The 26,937-nt window shown below is 41.5% G+C and overlaps 2 protein-coding genes across 4 annotated transcripts in view; both read right to left on the bottom strand.

Moving 5' to 3' along the window:
• Positions 1-304: 304 nt before the first annotated feature.
• scaf1 (SR-related CTD-associated factor 1) lies at positions 305-10,582 on the bottom strand. Of its 2 annotated transcripts, XM_076752601.1 has the most exons (7): positions 10,400-10,582; positions 5,310-8,850; positions 3,992-4,074; positions 2,675-2,783; positions 2,475-2,584; positions 1,445-1,573; positions 305-1,188 (listed from the first exon to the last, which is right to left on the bottom strand). In XM_076752601.1, exons 2-7 carry the CDS (start codon positions 8,761-8,763, stop codon positions 1,030-1,032), a joined length of 4,044 nt encoding a protein of 1,347 aa, XP_076608716.1. In that variant the 5' UTR covers positions 8,764-8,850; positions 10,400-10,582; the 3' UTR covers positions 305-1,029. The 2 variants fall into 2 exon arrangements, with proteins under 2 accessions (XP_076608716.1, XP_076608715.1); XM_076752600.1 differs by having other exon boundaries at positions 2,475-2,783.
• Positions 10,583-11,164: 582 nt separating this feature from the next.
• Positions 11,165-26,937, bottom strand: part of abcc1 (ATP binding cassette subfamily C member 1 (ABCC1 blood group)) — a 50,737-nt gene continuing 34,964 nt past the window's right edge. The window contains exons 19-31 of one of the 2 annotated variants that reach the window (XR_013078308.1): positions 24,839-25,013; positions 24,518-24,578; positions 23,298-23,421; positions 22,959-23,166; positions 21,801-22,111; positions 21,397-21,596; positions 21,057-21,183; positions 20,302-20,403; positions 17,815-17,957; positions 17,464-17,622; positions 15,266-15,432; positions 14,341-14,535; positions 11,165-13,782 (exon numbers count right to left, since the gene is read on the bottom strand). Coding sequence is in view for 1 of the 2 variants with exons in the window: in XM_076751983.1 (XP_076608098.1) it covers positions 13,674-13,782; positions 14,341-14,535; positions 15,266-15,432; positions 17,464-17,622; positions 17,815-17,961; positions 20,302-20,403; positions 21,057-21,183; positions 21,397-21,596; positions 21,801-22,111; positions 22,959-23,166; positions 23,298-23,421; positions 24,518-24,578; positions 24,839-25,013 (2,085 nt within the window). In the remaining variant the exon portion in view is untranslated. Of the gene's footprint in view, positions 13,783-14,340; positions 14,536-15,265; positions 15,433-17,463; positions 17,623-17,814; positions 17,962-20,301; positions 20,404-21,056; positions 21,184-21,396; positions 21,597-21,800; positions 22,112-22,958; positions 23,167-23,297; positions 23,422-24,517; positions 24,579-24,838; positions 25,014-26,937 lie in introns of both variants that reach the window. The other variant, XM_076751983.1, reaches the window with a different exon arrangement.

Below are 26,937 nucleotides of genomic sequence, written 5' to 3' on the forward strand. Positions count from 1 at the left end.
TAAACTGAGTAATTATATTTTATATTATACGTTATCATAGGTTGACCATGAGGTTTCAGACACAACCCAATATTATTTTATGAAATGAATTCTATTGAAATTATTGCAGCATTTGTAAATCTTTTTGGATTACTTCTGATAATTAGTCTATGTGTAACTATGCTGCTTTATGTTTAGTCTCAGCAACATAGACCAAAGCTTTCTATACCAGTGATGATTACAAGTTTTATGCAGTAAGCACTGGAGGACTTGTAATGCAAATACAAAAAACAGACTGAATAAATAAATCCATTCTGTTATGTACAGGTTTTCATGCAACATTTATATGTTGTTGGTCTAGTCATTTTATTAAGATATTTAGCAACTTTCTCAACCCCATCACATGCACACAAAACACAGACAGTAGAATCAAAGAACTCAGAGGTCAAGCGTCAGTGTATTTGAAACATCATCATTCCACTGGCCAACTCACTGACCGCTCCAGCTTGCATGCTGTCTGTAAAGACACAGAGACAGCAGGAGGGAGGGGAAATGTTCTGTAGTGTCCTTACAGTATTGTACAACATATTTTGGTGTTTGCAACATCTCCCATTAGCTTGGATTATGATACACAGAGGGATGGGGTAGACAAATCAGAATGAACACCTAATTCAATACTATTGAAAAAAATAGCTCTGCAATTCGTACCACCATTGTGAAGTGTCTAACGGACACAGTCCACAAAAACTATAAGCTTCACAAAGGTAGTACTTATTGCAGGGGTTGGTGTACTGTACTGTATTAGATCACACAGGCGTGTATTATAGCACCCACTTCCTGAACATTGTTTACAGGATACATTTTCTATATGAGACATATTTACATTAAGATCACAGAGATAAAGAAAGAGACTTCCATAAGATCACATAAAAGCATAGACGGGGGGGGGGGGGGGCAATGAAAACAACGAAAATAGACAAAAACGATTAGTGCATGGCCCAGATCTGGAGCAGAATGCGGTGTAGAGGAACATCTTTAAAAAGTCTCTTATCATGCAGAGGAATGCAGGGCTCCTGGCTCCCTGTCATCCCTCTCTTCCTCATCCATTTTGCGTCCATGTTTCCGGAAGTATTTGTAGCGCTGGACGTACAGTTTTACAAGGTTGCTGACTTTGACAGGGTTGATTTCCCCAGTGCGGCTGTGGCAGATCTGAGACAATGACACAGTGTGATTAAACAGCGTGTTTCAATACAAGGACATTAATGACATGTTATTCATGGGGTTTCACATAAGTAATAGATAGTACTGCTGGTTTACTGACCAGACTAACTTGATTTTAAGCATAACTGATATAATAACACAAAACTATTGTGAACCACATTAAGTAAGATGTACACTGATGTATACATACTGATTTAAATAGTATTTTCCTATCACTGTGACAGATGTGTGTGCTAAAGCTGACCTTATGCACAGCTTTCCTGAGGATGTCTTTGTATTCATCCTTGTTGATGTCTTTGCGCTGATAGTAAGGTTTGATGGCAAGCTTCACCTCCTCCACTGCCCGCTCCTGTGTGTGCAGTTTCTTCAGGTACTGGACAATTCGAGTAACAGACATGTTAAATAATAACAACAAAATAATACTTCTATCTGTATAATGCTTTGCAAACACAAGTGCTACACAAAATTAAACACAGATACACCACAGACACAATACTGTACAATTTTTTACCTCAACTGTAGAGACAACCTGGCCTTGCTTAAAACAGACTTATATGGAAACATCCCTTTAATTTCTAATTTGCCCTGTTCAGCTGAGAATGCAAGATCAACACTTCCTCCATTTACTGTACCTGTTGTAATTGTTACAGTATGAGCAATTTACCACGTGAGTCATTATGTTATTACTCAAATATTACTGGATACTTTACGGTGTACAAGCTAAATAATAACTTTAGGCAGAAATAATGTTTATGTTTACACTATGAAGGATAGAGGGAAACATTTTTACAACACATCAAAAATAGAGTTCTTCAAAATCAATTTAAGTATGTTTAAGGTCAACACATAATCAACATTCTGGTACAGAAGTGGTCAATGTTCACGGCTGGAGCTGAGAGCCTCGGACCATAGAAAAACAAGGGTGAAGGAATAGTACAGAGCTCGCCCACTGTGCTGATAACCTGTGTTGTTATTCCATGTTTTAGGTCTACTTTATTTGTCCCATACTGAATACCTGAATATGAAAACAGTTCCTTAGTTACAGCTTTTGTAACGAATATATGTTTTAAAACTGTATGAATATTTTCCCCTTACCCTCGCAGTAATTAATAAGATAGCACTGTAGACTGAAATTGTTTTGGTTGAGATGGTTGAGTTCAAAAGGATTGGGCTGCTGGGTAGACACCGATAAGCAGCCATGCAGCAGTCAGTGGGATATATTACATGAAGGAGAGTTGAAAATGTCCAGATCTGTTCATAAACTTCAACTTTACCTTATCAGGGTCTTTGCTCTCATTGTCCCATCCAGTGTCACCAGAGCTTCCACTCACTCCTGAAAGCACCACTGGCATCATGGAGGGTGGGGTCTGTGCACATCCACCACCTAAAGAGGGGTGCAGGAGAGAGGGTGGAGTTTTGGTGCAGCCAACCAATGGGAGGGAACTGTGAAGGATAAACTTGGCTGGGCTCAGACCAGGAGGTGGAGGGAGAGCAGGAGGGGGAGGGATCTGTGAGGAGCAGGAGGCAGCTGAGGAGGGAGGAGCATGTTGCTGGGGCTGGCTCTGGTTAGCCTGTGAGAGGATCTGCATGAGAGACATGAGACAAAGAAATGCCACAGTCAGACCAGACTTTGCTCCCCATTCATCTCTATACAACAGGGTGAGACACACTGGCTTCCCATCTCCTTAAATCTCACTAAACTTTAACATACAAAATCTTGAGACCCTCCCATGCTCAGTCACTGGGTGGGTTTGAGCTCTCATAAAAGAAAAAATATTTCTTGTTTTATTACTGCACAACAAAGTAATACAAATAGCAGAGAGGAAGAGATGGTGCTTGGCTGCAGTGAGTTCAAAGACGATGAAAGAGGCTAATGAAAGTGAAATGTTTGATAAAATGATGTGATGAGTAATTTACTTTTTTGACTGCTGCTGGCCCACAGGTCATGCTAGCTCTCACAGTTCAGTGTATGTTTACACTTATCCAGGCCACACAAGTAAATGTCACCTTGCAGATTTTGGTCTGACTGCAGCACAATGCCTGGGACACACTGTCTGTGTGAGCGGCACATGTGCTTTATGGAACCTATGCTTATCATTTCGGTGGCCATGTCAACAGGTTACAGCAGCCCACATGAGCAACGTGTGTCATATACGGATTAGGCTTTGCCTCTGGCCCAGGACACACTGCTTACCTCTACCTACATGATGGCAACCTCACTGAATTGCCACAGCACGCACATGTATGGTGTCCAAACAGACAGTCCAGAGACAGAAAGATAGAGAGCACACCACAAAAGAAATACTGCTGTTCACCTGATATTTTTTCACATCTGTAACATATTCTACAGATCTAGACATTGAAACTGTAATGAAAGGCTGGTATGATGTCAATAGAACGATCAAGTTTATTTTCACAGTCTATTTTTGCTGAGAACCACATGTGTCACATGGGAAAAAAAAAGACTCCTCATCTCTAGATGATGTGCTGCTGCAGACACACTTCTCACACAGGCTGTGTGGCTACTCTAGTCTCTTAAAATGGGCGTCAAAATGAAAAGAATGAGGTCATTTAATGCGAACGCACGGCTCAGGCCGACAGGCCTATTCATACACAAGCATTTATGTGTATTCATTCTGGATATTAAGAAACTAGTGAAAATGAAATAAAAAATACATAATTCACACAAAATCAAAATAGAAATTGACTTTTAAAAATAGCATCAGCTGCACAGCACAGCAATTACTGAGTCATCTTTCAAACAGAGAGACAGTCAGCATCACCCTCTCACCTGGCTGGTTGCTTGAATGAACTCTTGTGCTTTCGCTCTACTGGCGATATTGGCCTCCTCCATTTTGAAGAGTAGAGCAGTCACTAACAGGAGAAATGATAGGGACAATTATTTCTGGAATAGAACATGTACATCTTATACGGTTACACATAAATCTAAAATACAGGACAATGCAACATGTAATTTTGACATACTCTTCAGAGTTTATGAATTAATGATTTTTCAATGAGTATTTTAATCAAAATTTGGGAACATTAACTGTTCTAGTTCTCAGGTGAGAACAACAGTTTTTAATGCAGATGGAGAGAATGGTCATCAGGGACACTGGAAGTCAGTCAGAGTTTGGGTACTGATATTGATATTGAGCAAATTGCCAGGATAACATATCTACTAGTTACCAAAATTTACAACAGTTTTAGAGCGTTTCGCACTAGATCAGACCTAAAAAACAAAAAAAAAAAGTAGCCACAGTAACTATACAGGCAACAACACACAACTAATGCTAACTGCCTAACTGCTAGGAAAGGAAGAGGGAGTGAGACAGTGCCTGGATGCAGGCGAGAGACATGGCCCATGATCATGGAAATCTTGACCCAAAACACATCACACATACAGCCTCTATCTAACAAAGAAAGGAGAAAACATTATGGGGCCAGTTCTATGCATTATGGATGAAGGCCCCTGGGATGACATGCAATACTTGTAATACCGTCCTCTGGGTGAAGAAGAATGAACACGACAGACTGCTGTCAGGCATCAGATGATATTATAATAAAGTAACTGTTTGATTTACAAAATCAAAAAAAAGTGTCTTACTAAGCTGTGGGAACGTGAACGAACAAATACAAAAACCAACATGTGCTTTTTTTTCCCAATATGACCATAGAATATTAATTATAAAGGATCATGCCAGTATCAGTATGATTTCCATTTTCCAGAACATGTTGTCGCATCAAAGGTTTCCATTCATTTTACGACAGGCTATGAAATAACAACTTGCTGACACTTTAAACGTGTTCTAATTAGGGAAACCATTATGTCTCCTTTTTCTGTATCCAAAATTAAGCTACAGTTGTATGCAGTTGCAGTTCAAAGTGAATATTATCTGGAAAGTGCGCAGCATGTTACCATAGACTGATAAAGTAAATAACTTAAACACATTTTAAAGGTAACAAGATGTTTAATTAACTAAACTAGTAGAAGCCTGTAAAATAAGGTATATTTAAACTTTAAAATATAGTTCTTTGTATGCCCCTTCAGGATGTGAATGTTTTGTAATAGCATGGTAGACTTCTCCACAATTATGGAGGGAACTCACATGCTAGGACTCCTCCAGTTGTACAGTCCACACCAGTCTGCAGACTCCAGGGGAGGGTGGGCGCTGCTGGAGGGGGAGGAGGAGGAGGCTTACTGGCAGATGAGGAGGAAACAGAGGAGGAGGAGGGGTCTGATGAAGACAGAGGCAGAGAGAGGGAAGTGAGACCACAGCCTGCCGAAGAGGATGAGCAAGGAGGTGAGGCCAGAGACTTTGGTGCATCATCTGGAGGAGGGGGCTTTGCATTGGATGTAGACAAGGTGATGCTGAGGCCAGCTCCCTGGGGGGTGGACAGGCTGGACGGACTTGATGCCGGGAGTGTGGGGCTGGTCTGAATTGGACAGTCCTCAGCTAGGAAAGAAGGGTCTGGAGTCTTACAGCTACTGTCCACAGTCTGAGAGTCTGGTGAAGATTCTCTGTTGTCCCGCAAAGGCGCCATAGAGGGTGGAGGTGTGTGTGGTGGTGTGGAGGAGGGTGGGAGCGCAGTGGTGGAGGATGAGGAGGAGGAGGAGGAGGAGGAGGAAGAGGAGGAAGAGCAGGGTGCAGGGCCAGCTTGGCCAGTATGTGGACTGACTGACTTGGTCCCATCTCCAACGGCTGACTGAACATCTAAGGAGGCTCCACCCCAGCCCTCAGACGTGGTTTTTGTTTGACTTCCATCTCCAGCTGCCAATCCTACAGCTCCACCTTTTTCTCTTGTCTTCTTGGCCAGGCGACGGCGGCGCTTGGTTGCCAGCAATGATGAGGGGGAGGAGGCAGAGGAGGAGGTGGATGTGATGGAGCTTGGTTTTGTTTTCTTGGTTTTCAGTCCTACAGGACTGGTTAAGGAGGATGGTGGTGCAGCCAGGCTGCTTCGTTTTCCTATACTACCTAAATCTTTACTGCGGCTGCCCAGTGACAGCGGCTCTGAGCAAGGTTTGAGGAATGGAGACCTGCTCTCATTGTCCCTGCAGAAAACTACCGCAATTGAGCCACCCACTACAGAACCCCCCCCAGCACCTCCCCCTGTACCACCTGGCCCTAGGAGGTCCATGCCCAGCTTTCCAGAGCCAACTGAAGCCCCTGTGGTGCTGCTAACGCCCTCTCGCACCAGCACAGAGACTTTGGACTGCAGCTTGCCTTTCCGACTGCCACTGCTCTCTTTCTTGGATTTTCCAGAGCGACCCAAATCCTTTCTGCTGCCTTTGTCCCGGTCTTTGTCCTTTCCCATCTTCCTGGCTCGCTTTACTGAGGGGAGCCCAGATGAGACAGAAGCAGAGCCTGAAGTGACCGTCAGTGAGGAGAGGCATTTACTTTTAGTTCTATTGGATGAGGAGGAGGAGGATTCAGATTGGCCACTTCTCTTTAATGTGCGAGATTTCTTTTTCGGGTGATGTCGTCCAGTCCTGGGGGCAGTATTAGTTTTGGGGCTGGGGACAGGTGGTTCTGGAGGCAGTGCAGCAGGGGGTGTATCTTCCAAAGATGGATAGTCTGAGTCCAAAGCTTCACCATCTAAAGACAACACATCAATCTCCAATTTGTCTGAATAGTGGTCTGACTCGTAGCTGTGATACCTTGGTGGTGATAGCGACTGTGATTGGCTGTGACAACTTTCTCGATCCTCCACTTCTCCAGCAGAGTGCCATTTTCTCTTCTTCTTTCTCTTGTGGGGCTTGTCAGATTCCTGTATGGGCCGACAGGGAGAGGTAGGGGCGATTCTTGGGGAGCCTGGTACGGTGGTGGTGGTTGTGGTAGTGGTGACAGTGATGGTTCGCTTGATGGCAAAGAGGTCAGGCCCACTGAGGTCTTGGATAGATGGTGGGACAACAGGACGACCATCTCGCCGTCGTTCCCTCTCACGTTGCCTGTCTCTATCACCCTCTCTCTTTTCCCTGCTTCTTTTGGACCTCTTTGAAATGCCGCGCTCTCTGCTGCTTGAATGTTGTCTTCCCTTCCTTTCCCTCTCCTTCTTTTGAGAGCTAGAATCTCGATCTCTTTCATCTCTTCTACGGCTACCAGTACGATTTTGCTCTGTCTCTCTATCCCTGTCCCTCTCTCTTCCTCTGTCTCTTTCCCTATCTCGATCTCTAATTCTGTCCCTGTCTCCATCTCTATCTCTTTCCCTCTCTCTGTGTCTTTCTTCAGACAGGCTTGAAAAGGAGTGTCTAGTTCCCCCCCTTCCTGAAACGTTGCAGGATCGTGAGGCCTCTGGGCTGCTGTGATATCTTTTCTTCATCTTCTGGCTACTGCTTCTGCTACTCCTTGTTCCCTTAATCTCCTTGTGCACTCGCTCCTTTTCTTTAGTCCTCTCCTGACATCCCTCTTTGTCCTTCCTTCTTTTTTTCCTTCTCTCTTCCTTCTCCCCTGCCTTTCTATCCTTGCTTTTCTGTCGGTCGCGGTCCTTTGAACTCTTGGAGGACTTGCGGTTCTTACTACCTTGCTCTACAGGAGGTGTCAGAGGGGAAGAGGGTATAGCAGCAGGAGCATGGGAGGGAGGATGCAGAGGCTGAGGAGAGAGGGGGGAAGAAGCAGGAAAGGAGAGATATCTCTCCTTCCGCTTGCTGACCAGCTTCCTTCTCAGATCCTCCACTCCTACAACAGGCTCATCCTCAGGCTCCCTGTCCACCTCCCAGTTGCCCTCTGTATGCACAGACACAAAGCCATCACCGTCCAGCACTCGGAGGATGCGCTCTGGCTTTGAACCAAAGAAAGACACACTAGGAGAATTAAGGGGGGGGATTTCTCCAACTTGTCTCTTGTTGCTTCCATCTCTGTCAGCAGCCCCAACTATCTCCCCCTCCTCTAACTCAGAGTGATCAGAGTCAGCACTATCCCTCTGATCTTTAGTGGTGCCACAGTCCACTCTCCTCCTCAGAGGGAACTGGGTGGCCAGACAGGTGCTTGACAGATCATTCAAGGTGTCAGTGGAATCTGGTCGTTCTTCCTCTTTCTCCTCATCTCCTCGCTCAGCGTCTCTCTTCATCCCCTTCACTTTACCACTCCTGTCATCAGCATCTGATGCTGGAGAACCAGTGGGGTCAAACGGGTCATATTTCTCATCTTCCCCCTCCTCCCCCTTGACTCCCTCAGTTGGATGGAAAGGATCATACATCTCCCTTTTCCTGCCCTCTTCCTCACAATGAACACTTGGCTGCACTGAAGTGTGAGGGAAGGAATCTGACAAGGTGGTGTTGAGTATAGGTGTGGAGAGAGACTGTGCTGCTAGAGAGGCAGAAGTGGAGGACACCCTGGCCACATCTGTCCCCTGGGTCTGACCTTTTACATGGTTCTGATAAACTGACGAGTTGGCACAGACAGAGGAGGATGTCGACAATGGTGAAGATGGATCAGATGAAGGGGATGACAGAGACAAGGAGGGTGAGCAGGGAGGAGGGCTCCTGGCAATCTCTCTAGCTCCGCTTGGGGAAGAGAAGGCAGTAGGCCTCCTTTTGAAGGCTGACGCTGGAGTCAAGTCCATGGGCCAAGAAAACTGATGCAGAAGTCAGACCTGGAGGTTCTTACAATGGGCAAAGCCACACCAGGAAAATGGAATCCAGGGACAAACCTAGTAGAAAGGAGAGGACACAAACAGTCTTTATCTTAAAATGAAAAATGTGAAAATGTTTAGACCACAGGGGCAAAAGTAGCCTATGGTATCATTTGCAGACCCCATAAGAGTGTGAGATGTATATAAGATGGTTAATTTGAATAAATTACAATTTAAATTAGCAACAAAGTATTTGCTCTGTTTCAAAGAGCACCTAACTACCTGTAAAATATGTTACCCACATTCACAGCATCTTATGGATGTCCATGCCAGGACCCTATTGGTCTGTTCTGAGATTGCACCAAATCTCATTTCTGCACCCTTCCTCTTCATCCAAGTTAATAATATTTCTTTTAGTCTGAAGTGGGTGATAATGGGGAGAATAGAGGCCTGAGATTTGCAGTGTTTTTTTAAGATTATGAGTGAGACCCTGTTTGTCTATATTACAGCCCAACCAAAGTATTGGCATGACCAATGTTATCCACTGACTTTAGCTTAACACAGATTTACTGAACACACTGTTTACATCAGCCAGTAAGTAAAAAAAGGTCAGGAGAGAAAGCCAAAGATATGTTTGAGGTCATTTAGAAATATCAGGCTATAGTCCAGAACTACATTTGGTCTTAGTTTGCCAAGTGAGGGTTCACTTACAAGAAAGGGGAATTTGAACAAAAACAATACAAAATCAATAAATTACCAAAAGCAGAGAATGTTTGAGTCAGCATCAGTTTTTGGATGAAGAGAAAAAGTACAGACTGTATGTCTGAGAATGTTTACTAACTCATGAAGGCAATGGGTGATTCATGCTCACCAGTATGCTGTGTATTAAATCTAATTTATGGCAATCATATCATGCATACAGTTTACAGAAACACTAGCAACTAAGATATCTTTTGTCACAACATGCATGAGTAGAAGCAGGGACATCTGCTGAGGAGTGCAAGAGAAATTACGCATTTTAATAGTCAAGAGTTTAGTAAGAGCTTTTGGAATCAAATAAATAGCAGAGGAACTTAAATAAGAGCTTTCCTCAGATTCAGCAAAAGTCAAACTAGTTTCAAGATTTCGATTTACTCAAAGACGTCTGTCTGTGTATGAAGAGTAATCTTATCTATTGATGCAGAGCTGTGTGTAGCATTATTACCACGGTAACTACGTTACAGCCCACTGCTTTACTGATGTTGATTTGCCAGTTTTATTGTGCGCTGTTAACTGGCTTAGTGTTTTCGACTCTTGTTGATGGAAAATTGCACACGTTTTGTTTTCGTGTTTCAGACTCTCCTGATCTGTGGTCACTCCTAGCCTATGTTGACGCTTAGGGTTAATGTCACGCCGTTGGCGGTCTACCTGAACATTTTTGAAAGTAACGTATTCGTTAACTATAGCGTTTGTAATATTATTTGGTCATTGTTCACAGATTACCCTTGGTTTAAAAGACATAGCTAAATTATACCCTCTATAAAGATGTGTCGGCAGCAGGTATTCAACTGGCTAGCTAGCTAATTTAGCTTACAGTAGCAAGCTAGCTAAGGGCAGCAAGAGTAAGTTAGCTGTACGCTAATATTACCTTTTGTCCGGTGATCTGCAGTCTCAGATCAAAGGCTCCGTTTTGACTTTACTGGTGCCTCTTTTTATGACATTAAATCAACGGTTCAAATACCACATCAACTGCTTTTTGCCTTTTTAAAACCGCAACAGCAGCCCCATTCCATCAATCGCCGCCATCTTCCTTCCCCTAAAACCGGACGACAAAGGATGATGGGAAACATAGTTCTGTGCGCAGCCGTCTTCTTCCGTCTTCTTTGCTTCCTCTGCAAAGTTAAGTTAATTCAGTCTTCCTTCAATTCGAGCTAATGACAGAACATTACAAAATCGACATGGACAATATACTGCTAAATATTAGAAACACATAATTAAAATTCACTTAACAAGCATGTGTTTTCTGGATTTCTTGTAGGACCTAATTAGATTTAAAACACTTAAATCATTTGAAGATCTATTTGCATTCAAATTGGGTTTATTAAATTACTGACAGAGGATATGCAGCCTTGAATGTTCTACCTGAATAATTATAGACTTTAGAATGATACATTCTAATCTTTTAATACATCTATACAAAAAAGCTATTATGAGCTTTGTAAGTACTGTTCACAATTTCTTACAATTCTACACAATTTCTTTCTCATTTTTATTTAAAATTCTCACTGTTTTGTATATATACTCGCGGGACTAATAAAGGAATATTGAATTGAATTGAATTGAATTGAATTAACATTGATTAAATGTGTATTTAAGTTATGCATAAACAAACTAAAAATGTAAAAATACAATGATCATTAAAAATGCTGTCTTTTAATGATGGTCTAATAATATACTAATAGAATTTTAACATGTGGAAGATGTGCAGCACCATCTAAAAATAAAATGATTACAGACGGAATTTTGCAATACTAAGTACTCCTTGTATCGAGTTAAGCAAATACTATATTTGCCATCATCAACAACAACATTTTCAGTTTTTAAAATTCAATTTCAATTGAATATACTAAAAACGTTCACAAAACACAAGATTGTTTTTAAACATTTGGTTTATCTCAAAACTTATTCCACAAACCAAGTAGTGCATATATAAAACATCAAATATTTGCTTTGTAATCATAAATATGTCAGACAAGTTTTCAATCTCAGGATGCTTTAAATCATGTGCTAAAACACAAGGTCACCAAAAGCAGAACTTTTAAGCCAAGACATGTTGCTGAGGAGCACAGGCAGAAGCTATGATGAGCTTTTCAACGGAGCCTTTATTTGGCCCAAAACTTTCCATAATGACATACACATCAGCATACAGATGCTAATTATGTGGATCCAGTGATGACTTGGTAAGAGGTCCTACCATCCACTAACTTCACACTAACCAGCCAGTCTGACCAGCAGTGACACAGGGAAACTAGGAGTGTTACTGTTCTATTCCCTGAGAAAAAAGATTGCAATGAAATCACACACACAACCTGTCACTATCTGTGCACACTGACAAGAAGATTGAACTTTCTACAAGAAGATGAGGGTTACATGAAATGCAAATGTTTGAGTTACTGGAGTTTAATTTGAATTTTGAGGAAAGGTTCTCATGTTTTTCCTACAAAGATCTTCAAAATGCAACTTCAATTGTGACATTCAGACATTTCTTTTATTCTAACTTTTATCAATTGAATTAATTTTCGCTTTTCTAATGATTTTCAACTCTTAACTTTTTTAAATTTCATTTGGCCCATATCTTCTGTAAAAAATCTACTCCAGTTGAACAAAAAACAAAGAAGAAAAACACTAAACATAGTCTTGAATGCACAGGTTAACAATCCCACAAGAGAGCATTTCTGAATAGAACTGACTTTCCTCTGAAAGTCTAAGTTTCCTTTTAGACTCAAAATCACTTCGTTGAAACTTTTGTAACAACAGCATGATGTTTTTGTATAATCAAAATACTTCCACTCCAAAGCCTGTATTACATGAGTAGAACCTCTAACCAAATCAACAGCTTGCACGAACACACCCATTTAAAGGCAAAAGAACACAAACATACAATAAATAATCAGTGCTGGATGTAAAGTAACAGTCAAGCGAATCTATCCAACAGATTCTAGAAGTTTGTGCGTTTGTAGCTTTGCTATGATTTGTATGTGTTGTGACATGTTTTGATGTTCAATGTTACAAATCATCATTGTCTGGGTCTGTGACATCACCAGCGTAACTGATGTTTCTGACCACTCAGCTGGCATACCTGCTGTTGCTGGTAACACCTCCACCACGTCCTGAGGACGCTCTGAAAGTAGAACTGAAAGTCGGAACACTCTCCTCTCATAAGAATCACTACTAATCATCTTACATTTAGCAAAAGAAACCAAGTGCATTACAATGCATCAGACAGCTTTGCTACCTACAAGGTTAAAGCATGTGTCCCAGCTCTGCACCGCTTACTAATTCTAAGCAATTCTAATTTGAGTCCATTTGGCTGCGCCTTTCACAGATAAGTTTGGTGGTTTTTTATATTTTTCTTAGCATAAGAAAATATGCAAATAGGCCATACTGGATACTGTGTAAAAAGCGCTTTGAGTGGTTGTCTTCAGTATGGAATTACGACAAAGTATTTGTGAGTGGGAAAGGTATTTCTTGCTTAATCTTTACTACTCTGTTTGTCAGGACAATGGAAAGACACATAACCACATTTCATTGTCTGTAAGCACTGTCCCACATTCCAACCTTAAACACAGCTGATGTTTAAAATCTGCATTTCAAACAACAGGTATATTTGATGGTAATATCTGGCACTATATGATTTTCTGCTTTTGTCCTCTACTGACCTCAGCACTGGTTAGCACAACCAGGCGTGACTACATGAAATTGTGTCTGTATAGAAGTACAATTCCCCTTCCTTGCTCAAGCAGAAGTACAATGCTCTGTCAAAATAAAATACATATACGGTACATCCAGTGTTAGAACTTCTAACCCCCTCTTCCATGGCAGAAATGGCAGTGACAGAATGTGAAAAGGGCAGGAAGATGCAGTGGGTACATAGACAAGATCGGGGCTTACAGGAAGAAATTGGGATCTTTGGGACAGGCAGCATAGAACTGTATTGTTAAATGAGGACAGAGGTGGGTGATGGAGTAGGTCAAACCAAACCCTTTATTCTAATCAACACTGTTGCTTAAATAGTCAAACACTGTAAATCTTAAAATTCCCCTACTTGATATCCCTCTGACTCTTTAACTCCACAGCAGGGAGCCAGAGGAGCAGGGAGGAAAAGGAGGAAGGTGCTGGACAAAGCGAGGCCCCTTCTGTTTTCAGACCAGTCCGGCATCCTTGGCCATCTTGTAAAAGGCTCCTCTTTGAGCGATGAGATTGGAGGGAGAATCAAACTCTGTCATCTCTCCTCTGTCCAACACTAGGACTCTAGAGGGGCCAGAATAGAGATGAAAGTCTGACAAAGAAGTACCAGTGCTACAGCTGCTTCATATACATTTTCAAAAACTACATCCACACTTGTTAGAACTAAAGCAAAACAAAACCAAATCTGCCTCATATACCTGATTATGAACACTACTGTTTACAGGTATTCACACACCGACCATTAGTTTGTCATCATTATTAGAATCCATTCATCATCATCAGAACTCCAAAATATAAATAACTGGAGATAATGACATCTCATTGCCAAGATACTAAGATACCAAAAGAATCATCATCAACATGACCACTGTGGGCTTCATAAGCAGATAACCAGGTACACACACAGACACAGACACAGACACACACAGACACACACACACACAGTCACACAGACACACACAGACACACAGACACACAGACACACAGACAGACAAACAGACATACACACACAGAGTCACACAGACACAAAGATACAGATTTAATATATTAATTAAAATAATAATTAATTAATTAATATATTAAAGCATTTCACAATAACTGCTAGTGTTTAGTGTATAATACCTGGTGTAGTCCATGATGGTGTTAAGGCGATGAGCTATTGTCAACACGGTGCAGTCCTCAAACTGAGAGCGGATAGTGGACTGGATCAGGTTGTCTGTCTCCATGTCCACAGCTGCTGTGGCCTCATCTAGAACCAGGATCTTGGTTTTCCTCAGCAGAGCTCTGGCCAGGCACAGCAGCTGCCGCTGACCCACACTGGAGGGAAAACACAGAGATGTACTAAAACAAGCTGAAGGCATCAAATCAGCAAAGAGAGTGACACTTCTTCCCAAGGATATGCTTGGGGTTCAGGTCCAGACCCTCACTGGGCTTTTTTTTTTTAATTACAATTGCAATTAGTCATTTGGCAGACACTTTTATCCAAAGCGACATACATATGAATTCACACACCGATGGCACAGCATCGGGGGCAATTTTGGGGTTCAGTATCTTGCCCAAGGATACTTCCTTGGGAATAAACCACCAACCTCCTGATTGGCGGACGACCACTGAGCTAATGGATGGACCCATTTAAGGGTCAGGTTAGATAGCCCCCTGCTCCTCTTTGTGGTGAGTAAACTTTCTCAGACATATGAAGCAACCAACTGTCTAACTATGTTTACATGTTGATGGAAGCCTGCACAGTGCACTGGGGTGTGGTATTCTAGAGAATGCTACAGAGCAGGTCAAGTATTACTCACCTTGTGTGATGGAGATATTAACTATGTGCTATACTAACTTTCGAGGATGCCCCTTTCACGCCCCTTTCACACCCCTTTCAGAATAAGCATATAAGTACAAAAAGCTATGAAGCTACTGTACTTCAGCCTGTTACAAGCAAAAGCCTGGTTCTGTCTGCAGCTGAGGCAAATTACATTTTTGGTAGTTTACATGGCTATATATAAAGCATATATATATATTTATATATATGTACATATATATATACCTGAGGTTCTCTCCTCCTTCACTGCACTCATGGCTGAGTTTATTGGGCAGGCCAGACACAAACGTCTTGAGATGGGAATACTCCAGAGACCTCCATACTTCCTCATCAGAGTAACAGTCAAAAGGATCCAGGTTCATCCTCAGAGAGCCTGAAAACAGCACTGGGTCCTGAGGAGGGGGGAGAGGGTCATATGTCTGTACATCACATCATATTTCTCAACAATGGATAAGTTAGCTGTGCCCCATTTCTGTGTCTTTCCTGAGAAGGGTGCTGCCTATGGTGCTCTCAGAGGGACTGAAGCTGCACTTCTTTGCCAAATTACATGCTTTACAGACCCACCAAAGGCATCGTTCTGAGTTTTTCCCCAAGAGTGACCAAAGCTTAACAAAGCAATAGTGGACTGATATACATATCTAAATAAGGCCACATTAACAATGGGTACAATGAGGCAATACTTAAGCTGGTCGCAATTATTACGTAATCGCCTGATTGCTTTTTTGGATGGATATTGTGGAAGTTTTGTTGAATTCTGTCATTTCCACCCAGCTTCTGGGTGGCTGTGGCTCAGAGCCACTGAACATAAGGTCAGTGGTTCGATCCCTGGCCTCAGCAGTCCACATATTGAAGTATCCTTGGGCAAAGTTCTGAACCCCAAATTGCTCCTGATGCTGTGCCATCAGTGTTTGAATGGTTATTGGTCATAATGTAGCCACCATTGTATGAAACTGTGTATGAAAGGGTGAATGCAGACTTGTGTAAAAAGTGCTTTGATTGGTTGTAAGACATGAAAAGCGCTATATAAATACAGTCCATTTACCATCTACTTTTCTATTTAGATAATTTGCATAAAAAATATGTGGATGGAAACATGGCTTTGTGTTTACCCATTGCTTTTCAAAATAAAATCAAGCTTCTTTCTATATTAAGCAACTGTCTTGTCCCACCTTTTCTTTACATTACGTCAGTCTACACATCAATTTCAGAACAAGCTATTTAAAATACACCTCTATGAAGCAGAGCAAGAGGTGAAACACTGTTTCAGAACCGGCACATGCACAAACTATTTCAAGGTTAATTAACATTCCTTTAACAACAACTCTATCATTTTGATGAGCAGCCATTGAAGTGAACATGGATTTAGGCCTGGTTCTAAAGCCAAACACAAAAGCACCAATGTATTGAATAAAATGAACAGAAAAAGACCATTAAATCATTAATCGCAATTATTTGTATGATAATTGTCAACTAAGATATGATGATTGTGACAGCCCTAGCCACACTCTATTTCAAAATACTTACTTTAAATAAGGTGTCACCTATCAATTGGGACACAGCTGTTGTTTCTTTGTCTTTGAAATACTTAATGCTGCAGTAGGTAACTTGTATAAAAGTCATTTTTTGTCATATTTGCTAGAACTGTCCCTATGCCCAGACAGCAGTACATGAAACATGTAATCTGTGAAAAAAAAACCAGCTCCATTGGTACCACCTACTGCTCCTACTGCGATTTGTAAGAGCTCACCCCCCCGACACAAAACAACCAATCAGAGCCAGAGGAGCGTCTGAGGGAGTGTCTGACATCTGTCAATCACTGCTCACACACGCTGCAACCCGCCCCCTCCCTCCACTCATGCTGCCAGCTGCTGCTCCATCAAACAGCTCTGTGAGTGGCGTCAGGAGGCTAGAGAAAGCTATGATGGAGCAACAGCCATCCGCACAGGAGAAACTGCCCATCCTGTCGCTGCCAACAACAGCATATATGGCTAAGACAACAAATAACCATGAAGCTAATATGGCGATTGTTACAGTAACACTCCGCAGCGCATACGGTATGTTAGCGACTGTGATGTAATGGCTGGGCAGATTGAGCTTGTTTCCGATGCTAAGGCTAACGTTACTGGTTGTCATGGCGGCCGCACAGACACTGCAGGGAGGAGGGGCTTGGATGCAGGGCATGAGTGCAGCAGAGAGGGAGGGGGAGTGATGAGGAACTTGTGTTGGTTCAAAATTTCAGGCTAAGTCTGCTCTCTTCTCGATCTTACCTACTGCAGCTTTAACATAGGCTGAATAAGGGGTGCAATGTCAAGTAGCCATAATGCTATTTTTAAATTTATCTGGGCTAGCATTCATGTCCATTCGTGGTCGACCATTCAGATGTCATTTAACTCCATGTTCTTTTGCGTCCTCTCTGCACTGACCTGTGGTATGATGGTAATTCTGGAGCGGAGCTCATGGAGACCCAGCTGAGCAATGTCGACACCATCAATAAAGATCTGGCCCTCAGCTGCCTCAATGATCCGGAACAGCCCCAGTGTCAGGGATGACTTCCCCGCTCCAGTGCGTCCCACAATCCCCACCTTATGGGTAGATGTAGCAGCAACTGTTACAGGCCATAGACATGCTGTGCACATACATATATCAAGACAGATGTAATACGCATACATAGTCATACACACAGTACACGCAATCTCTCATCAGTTCACCCATAGTCAAAAAGCAGACCATTTTAAGTACACCACTGGCTTCAATGTATTGATGTAAAGGCAAACCTTCTCTCCTCCATTAATGTTGATGGTGATGTTGCGAATGGCTGGGTCCAGATCGTGGCGGTAGCGCAGGCTGAAGCCTCTGATGTCTATGCAGCCATCAGTGGGCCACCCGGGGGGGAGGCTGGAGGGCTTGATTTTCCACTCTGCCTTATTGTCAAATGATACAATAAGCATTAATAATAATACAATAATGAATTTAAATAAGAATATAAACATCCCCAACAGCTCTGTAGCCCACCCCTGCTCATCTCATATACTACTATTTCTATGGCCTTGTTTGTATCGTGTATCTAGATCAGATCAGACTTTACTGATCTGATGCCAGGGAAATTAAGCTGTTACAGACAGCAATAAGAGCAAGAATAAAAAGGTGATATCAAAAAAGAACAAATAGACAATGAAAATGGATATAAATAAATTCAACTATATATATCTACATTATATACAAAAAGAGTATACAGAGATACAGAGAAACAGTGGTGGAAGTGCTCAGATCTTTCTCTTAAGCAAAGGTAAAAATACAACAATGTGAAAATATTAAATTCAAGTCAAACTCTTGTCTCAAAAAATCTACTTCAGTGAAAGTACAATCAGCAAAATGTACATTAAGTATCAAGTGTTTTTTATGGAGGAAAATGGCCCCTCATCAGTGTCATCCCAGTTTCAAGTTGTACAATTTCTCATTCTTATTTCCTGGTCTGGATGTTCGGTTTTAGAAAAACTGGGAAGTGGTTTGTCAGACAGAAAAAGTTCAAAATACAAACAATGGTCCTGGGCTTCACATTTGATGTGTAATTAACAGTTACTTCACCTGCTCCTTCCTATGGTTTAACTTTTCATCCTGCTTTAGTAATGCACAGGTGCACCCCAGGAGCTCGTAACATTGCTCTTGGGTGTGATTACAGGTGCAACAGACCACATCCAACCACAGCCAGCAGTGATGCTGCTGTAGTCAGAGGTGAAACACACTTGAAAGGTTCAACCAGAGACAACAATTCGTATTTACTCTTTAAACTAACTTGTCGTTCTCTCTTTTTCTTTCTGCCTAAACATACAGTGATGCAGACCTTGCTGTGTCATTTGTCTGATTGTTGAAGCAATCGGGCATATGTGATGCAGAGGCTGTCACATTTCTCAAGTATATAACTCATCATCAGTACTCATTACAGATAAACTTCATATTTGGTTTCTTGTTGAACATAGTGCAGTTGCTTTGTAATATTTTCAGTTCTGGACATCAAAAAACTTAACTTGGATCAAGATACAGTGTGTAGTTGTGACATTCCTCTGCTGTCTTTAAAAGATACAGGAAACTCTAAATCATGAATGTGTAGCTTAATATGTAAATGGTAAATGGACTGGATTTGTTTAGCGCTATTCTAGTCTGAAGGCCACTCAAAGCGCTTTTACAACAATAGTTCAGTATCTTGCCCAAGGACACTTCAGCATGTGGACCGCCGAAGCCAGGAATCAAACCACCGACCTTCTGATAGGTGCAAGACCACTCCACCTCCTGAGCCACAGCTGCCCCTATGTCTGCTGTCTTGCCACCAGCTCTTAGAAATATCACCAATTGCAGTTAACTGCTTCTATGTTTCTGTTATGTTTTTTTCCTAAATGTTACTATCTTTATTTCCTGGTTGAGACGCGGGATTTTAAGCCCAGCTCCACCTGAAAGTCTCCTTCTGTGATTCACATTCAGCAGTCTAATTAGTGTTTACAGAAAGTGACGTCTCCACTTCTGTCTATTGTTGGACAGTGAATCCAAGTGATAAAGAAAAAGGAGATTTGTGTGAAGTGGCAATTTCAAGGAGAACTGGAGAAAACAAACTCAGTTATAATCTGTTTAGTTCAGTAGTTCAGAAGGTTCAGCAGCTCCTGCTGGAGTTTTGTGGAGTTCAGCAATGATGTTTTTCTTTCTAAATAATAATGCTAGTTTAGTGCATTAGCAAGTAATAGACAAGCAGCAGTGCTTGCGTAGTGCAATAGCGCATACTTTAGTGTTATAGCTGCTGTAGTGCACATGTAACATTCAACAGCTTAATGCATTGGGAACTCTCCCCCCTCCTCTCTCTCTGCTGCACAGGGACACAGACTATAATGAGGACTGTGCAATTTCCTGGGTCGGTGAGTAAATCTGTGTATTGATATTCAGGTTGTGGGTGCTCTGTTGTATTGATATTCGGGTTATTGATACTCCGTCAGTGTTAAGTTCTTTTGGTTTCTTACAGTTTCTTATAGTACAAAAATGTGTTACTGTGTGTGGCTTTGAGAACACCATCATTACTTTATTCACATCTAATAAAACCACCATCTCGGTGTCTGCACATCAGTGAGATACAAAGAGTCAGAACAAACTTTCCCACTGTTTTGATAAAAACATCAAGAATGAAATGAACAATGGAAATGAAAAATCCCAATCAAGCCCCATGAAGAAGTAAGTCAAGTAAATCCTCCCTCCAAAAAAATAATTTTGTTTCTTTGTACCTCTTTTTCTGTGTCACTGTACTCTTTTACTTTCTCCACAGCCACTATGTTGGTCTCCACATCAGAGGACATCCTCACCAACCAGGTCAGAGAGGCAGTCAGCTGTACACGAGACAGAGGAAAGGCAAGGATTAAAAGAAAAAGTCACTTCAAAACTTCTAGAAACCATATCCGTGCCGAGACTGTGGGGTCGTCTGGCGGGAACGAAAGGAGTAACTGGGTATCGTCAGCATATGAATGGTATGAAAAGCCATGTGAGCAGATGACTGCACCAAGTGCAGTGGTGTAAGAGACACACATCATACACATGATTTTGTTTATATAATATATAAGGAGACATATCTACTTTTGCCATTGGCAGTCATCCAGGAATTCACATAACCATAGTTACCTCCATAACATGTGTTAATTCTTGAGTCATTGTTCTTTAGTAATTGATAGAACCATCAGCTGCCATCAAACATTTTAGAGGTTACTCCTATCCTTCTTTTCCTGTTAGTAGAAGTAAGTTGCTCAGCCTCTCTCAGTGTGGGTATGAAATTGAACATCAAGAGGGTGCTGATCTGATTAAAGGTCAAAAAAGGTAGTGATACAAAGTGATTCATGTGCTGAATTATGTAATGATTTATTTTATTATTATTATTTTTTTATAGAACATGTACAAAGCATCCTATTGGATGGACTGGTTTCTGACCACTGCCCCTGAAGAAAATATGAACTGGAACATGTAACACAGGTGTGACTAAAACTTTTACCTGGAGGGCATAGGAGATAGAGAGCCCCATTATGCCTGGACGGAGTCTCTCTCTGGCTATGACAGCAAACAAAGCAGCAAATGAAACGATGACGTTTCCTACAAACTCCAGGCGAACTGCCAGCCATCTAAAAATAGATTCATTGACACAATGAGGACAGAAGACGATTGTAAAAACTAAGTTGCACATTCCATGCAACTAAAGAGGAAACATTATGGAAGAGATCAAAAGATATTCTTTAAAAATCTGTTCATTTTTGTGTTTTCCTCAGTTAAGATGATGCATAGTACAGCAGCAGGTAGGAGGTGTCGTAAGAGTGAGTAGTAAAGGTGTCCCAAACCTGTTTGCTACAATGCTGGGGTAGTAAGCTTTCTGATTGTGGTCCACCCGCTGGTCACTCTCACGGATGAAGCGCTCCTGTTCACCAAAGGCTCGGATGACAGAGGTACCCAGCAGTGTTTCACTGAAGTGGGTGTAGATGGGTGAACGGCTGACTGACTCCAGGCGCTTCAGCTGCCGAGATGATGCCACATAAAACCTCTGGACAGAGGAACAACAGAGACAACCAACAACTTCAATCATGTCAATTAACCAGTTAGAATTAAATACAGCACAGCTTGAAGTAGTTGCACAGTGAATTTTTTTGAGGATGTTTACAGTTAGATGTTTACAGAGTAGGAACTGTAGATATTTTTACATATAGTCCCTCATATCCCCCAAAGGATGGAAAAATTTTCAACTAACCTGCACAAAAAAGTACACCAGACCAAGAACAGGAATGATGATAGCTACCAGTGGTGTAGCGATCAGGATGACAGCGCAAGCACCCAACACATTAAACATAGAGCCCATGAACATCTTAATAATGCTGGGGATCACTGAGTCGATTGTGTCCATCTCCTTAGCAAAGCGGTTGACCAGGTTGCCGCTTGGAGTTCGCTCAAAGAAGGACATAGGTGAGCGCAGGACGTCATACAGCATGGACTGGTGGAGGCAGCGGGATGCAAGGATTCCCCCGATAGACATCGAGAGGGAGTAACCAAAGACTGCCACACCTGCAAGACAGCAGTAAGGTCTATATGGTAAGATGACTCGTATATCCACACAGAGCTGTCCAATGCCTATATCTGTAAATAATTACACAAGTTTCACTTAAATTGCTATGTTTGAAAAAGTGTCACCTAAACTTTGTGAGAAACACAAATGAGTTGCAGTTACAGGTTCAAATCAAGACCAAGTCCTAAATTTTGTGTTTTGAGTCCTCAACAAGGAATTATTTTTCTGTCTGCTAGACTGCACTGCCAGTCACAAATCACACCTCACCCTCTCGCTTGTGCAATGTGATTTGCTGATTCAAAGAATCTTTTTTTTTTTAAGTGGTGTCCAAGTCACATCTCATCCTGAGTCGATACCTCTGCTAGACACCGCAACAGGTGAATGAGAAAATGTGTTTCTTTGTAATTATGGTGAACTCACCATTTAAGGATGCTTTGGTTCCCTTATTGGAGTTCAGAGATGTGAGAAAGTTTCACAGAGCAGAGACATCCCCTTTCTATAAATCTGGTGGTGACTGGATGCAGTGGATGTGATGCAATAGCAAGTTACATCTTTAAACTGCATCACCGCACCACAACTACAGGAATAATAATCAGATGAATACCAGTAGCAACTTCATATTAGTTTTTACATTCTGTTTCCAGATTGAGTATCATATTGCAGTCAGTGGTATGTGTTCAGTGTACGCATGAATGACACAGAAACCATAAAATCAACTTCCATATTCCTCTGGTGTGTCAGAATGATTCAATTCAAGATCTCTCATTCCTTTAAGATTCTAGGCTCAGTGAGTCGTTTTGATCTTGCTTTTTTCTGTACTGCGTATATGCTTCTCCCTCCCCTCACCCTGGGACAGGCCGAGAGCGCCATACACCTCAAGTCTCATCAGTCTGTCTGGCTGAGTGCCATTAACCACAGGGTCGTCAGTCCACAGGCTCAGCCAGTAGTTGGAGAACAGAGAGACCAGGTGATGGGTGAGGAACAGCAGCAGACTGATGCAAGACAGAAGCACTCCAATGGCTTTCAGATAGGACCAGAACACAGATAGCTTGACCTGGAGAGTCAGAGGATATCAGGATATCAGCTGGGCTCAGGCTGTTATTGGGACCATCAAATACTGCACATGGATATGTGATAATGAATTCTTTGTTCCGATGTGGTTGAACATGTTACGCCTCTACCTACCCGTCCAGTGCTGGCCTTGTCAGCCTCTGTCAACTTGCCCACATCTGGGTTCTTGGACTTCTTGCTCAGCGCCTTGTCCTCCTGTCCTGCCTGGGGCAGTCTGGACACACTGCTGACACCAGGACTGCAACATACAGATGGAACAATACAAAGAAACACACAAGAGATGAACAACTAGCATTCGTCATGATGAAATAAACATTTAAGTAATGAACCTCATGAACGAACTGCTCAAGGATATATTCCCTCTCAGTGGTACAAACAAATGATTTAAGAGAATGTGTGTCATTCAGCAACTTTGTCATAGTTAGAATTATCTCTGAGGTTTGTATGAAATTCATGAGTGGTTCAGACGGGCCATATTTGCAGACAGAGAGCAAAGACAGTTCTGGAAAATTGGGTTAGGACTAAAAAGAAGGATTTCAGATTTGTTTGCATGTTATTTCTGACAGGCAAGATAATGACTGATGAAAAAGGCCATCTTCACTGGTTTTTAATGAAACAATTTTGCATGTATTCCACATGGCAGTGAATTTTATGTTCATCTATGATCTGTGCCAATGGCAGAATGCATAAACAGACTAACGGGGGGGTGCAACAATGGAGCATTGGAGACACTGCAGATCAGACATCACTGCAACACCTGACAGTGTAACATCACCTTCTGCAAGCAATAATATTCTCTTATCTAATATCTCAGTGACTGCTGTTCCCTTAACCACCTCTCATATCGCATCTAACTTCATGAAGCCTCAATCATTTCCTCTTTATGTTTGTCACAGTACACCGCTGTTCTGATGACATGTACCTGGCAGTTGTTCAATCAATACTTTCTAAATGTTTAAAAAATATTCTAAACAACACAGTGGTCCTTAATACAACTACTGACTATTCTAAACTTGTTACTGTATGTTTTCGTGTGCTGACTGCTGACAGCATGACTTGAAGTTGACATTGACATTGGAATTCCTTTTTTTTTTTTTACTCTTTGGTAACATTTTTGTGAATGAAACTAATCCATATAAAGAGTGAAACAGACAGCCTTGTTTGGCAAGCATAGGGGTGTCAGTTATGTTTCTTCTTATTGTTACCAAATCCCATGTGCTGAGCAACACAGTTAATTACTCCTACTAATGTATATTGTCTGTGTATCCAAAGACTGCTATGTGTATGTGATTTCTCTGTGCCATAGAGCTCCATTGTTGTCCAGTTTCACTCACCCATCAAGCGTAGCCATTGTTCCATTCTCCATTGCTTTGGTTTCACTCTTTGGTACAGATTCTAAAAGATGGAAGGAAACAAAAATGAAGTATTTATGACAAAAGACTGATCCCTAAAGATTATCTGCAACCACTGCAGACAACTAAGACTCAAAATACAGTTAATGTTCATCTAGCAGATCTCACCATTCTCAGCCTTACAATTCTAAACCTATTCATTCCTGTTCTAAACTTTGCTGTATATTTAAATTTACGCCTGAAGGCTAAGTTATACAATCACTGTGGCTGTATAAAGCGTAGTGCGTGTGCGCTGTATCTCACCTTTGTTGTCGGTGTTGTCAACAGCAGCGTATGTTCGCAAAAACTCTGCGAAGGCTCCCTCTGTGGCCATGAGCTGCTGGTAGGAGCCCATCTCTGTGATCTCCCCCTCCACCATGACCAGGATCAGGTCGGCCTGGGGCAGATAGCTCATCCCATGGGTTACCAGCACACGAGTCTGCACAAATCCCCGCACATTAAAACACTTGTGTGTAAAAGGTGATACCTGCCCCATTTCAAAATCACACTGCATCATTGCTGTATTCATTCCAAGTCAGCACAAATATTATCACTGAATTGAATAAAATTTAAAATTTTAATAATTTTTATTTTTTAATTCTAATAATTATTGTAATATTGAATATCTGCTGATACTGAGAGGTCTAATAGTGTTTAGCCGTGCTAGAAGAATGGCTGTAGAGATGGCAATGTCGGTCTGTTGGTTGGTTGGTCCACCACTTTGGTCCAGACTTAATATATCTCAACACTTGATTGACAGATTGTCATGAAATGTTGTACATTGATGGTGGCCAGTTGATGAATCCTGATGACTTGATCCTATGACAGACTACCAAAGTTTAAACAGAGGAGAAGCAACACAAAGCACGATTATTTAATCTCCAAACAGAAATAAGGTGTAGTAAGAACAACATAATCACAAGAAGAAACATTACCATTAGCACATTAGTCCGGTTTTACCTGCTCTGCATCAGCTTCCTGAAGCATTCAAAATTAATTTTATGTGCATTGCTAAACCCCTTTTTCAGTATTTGCCATCAAGAACACTGTGATCATCTGCTGCTGGTTTATTCATATGCAGCCTTTGGAACACACTACCTGTAGATATCAGGGAAGCCAGCTAGCTGAGTATTTTAAAAAGAAAGCTTAACAAGTACCTCTTCACATTTTAGCCTTTAACAAATGATTTTCCTCAGATCAGAAGGTCAGAAACTTTTGTGCTTCGGCTCACACTTCCGCACTGCTATACTTGATTTAAATGGTTGTATGTTAACTTGATTTTATGCTTTCTATGTACTCTATTTTTTACTTTATTTTATTACAATTATTCAGTGGTTTACTTTTCCATCTTATGTTAGGCACCGTCTACCTTATTTTTACCATTACTTTCAAGTGGGTTTTATTCTCCATCTATTTTCTATTACCTTTCTATCCTTCCATCCTGGAATGCACATTATGCTATTTTATATTTATGTTACTGCTACAATTCAGTGGGTTTAAATTTCTATCTTATATTATTCATTCATAAAAGACTGGTGTGTGTTTTTTTAACTCCCACAGCACCACAACAGAGTGGTTCGGTCTGGGGCAACTTCAGGCTGAGTCCAACACAGATAATATCAACAGTGAGGTTAAACCCATGGGAAGAAGTTCTGGTGTAGGCTGAAATAGTTTTATTGAAGTTAATCAAGACTGGTGGTGAATCTGTGTCCATCAGGAATTTGGTAGATTCTGTTACACTTGTTTGCCTCAAAGGCGCAAATTGGTAGAGTGTGCACACAAGGTGAAATACTTTTTGAGTGCTTGCCTATTAAGTCTCAAATTGCTGACTGGTATTGTATTAAAGGAATGAGAGAATTTGGGGACCTTTAATGCGTCTATTTTCATCCTTAGTTTTAAGTCATTTTCATTACAATGATATATTATCAGGTGGCTTTATTCTCCACCTTATTTTAATCCTTGTTTTATGTTCATTCTATGTCTTTTTTTTGCTGTGAAGCACTTGGTGCATGTGGTTTATTTACTGTAAATCACACTGATCTGCACTTATTTTATGAAAGATGCTGTAATGATCAGGCCCTTTTTGGTCATTTCATGTGTTCTCATGCTCTGATCTTTAGCCTACGTGGATGTCCTTCATAGCCTAGAGCCGTAAGGATAACATGGCTGGTGAGAGCCACTTCTCATAACAAAAAGGCAGGTGGCACTCTGGTTGTTGACAGTCTCGTCTCCTCTTCTCTTTTTGTGATGTCTATTGCATTTAGATCTGGCAGTCACGCCTTGACCAATTATATTCTGTAACGTATATCTGATTATTGTACTGGGTTGGTCAAACCCAACATGATAAATGTGAACTTTTGTAT

Source organism: Chaetodon auriga, chromosome 16, assembly GCF_051107435.1.
Source record: "Chaetodon auriga isolate fChaAug3 chromosome 16, fChaAug3.hap1, whole genome shotgun sequence".
In the NCBI taxonomy this organism is placed as follows: Eukaryota; Metazoa; Chordata; class Actinopteri; order Chaetodontiformes; family Chaetodontidae; genus Chaetodon; species Chaetodon auriga.

Excerpts from the sequence above, each read along its gene's own strand:
- scaf1 (XM_076752600.1), bottom strand. The coding sequence starts at position 8,763 with ATGGACTTGACTCCAGCGTCAGCCTTCAAAAGGAGGCCTACTGCCTTC. Across the intron at positions 4,075-5,309 it reads AACTGGAGGAGTCCTAGCAT|TGACTGCTCTACTCTTCAAA; the intron begins GTGAGTTCCCTC and ends TTCTCCTGTTAG. Across the intron at positions 2,784-3,991 it reads TCATTCAAGCAACCAGCCAG|ATCCTCTCACAGGCTAACCA; the intron begins GTGAGAGGGTGA and ends TCTCTCATGCAG.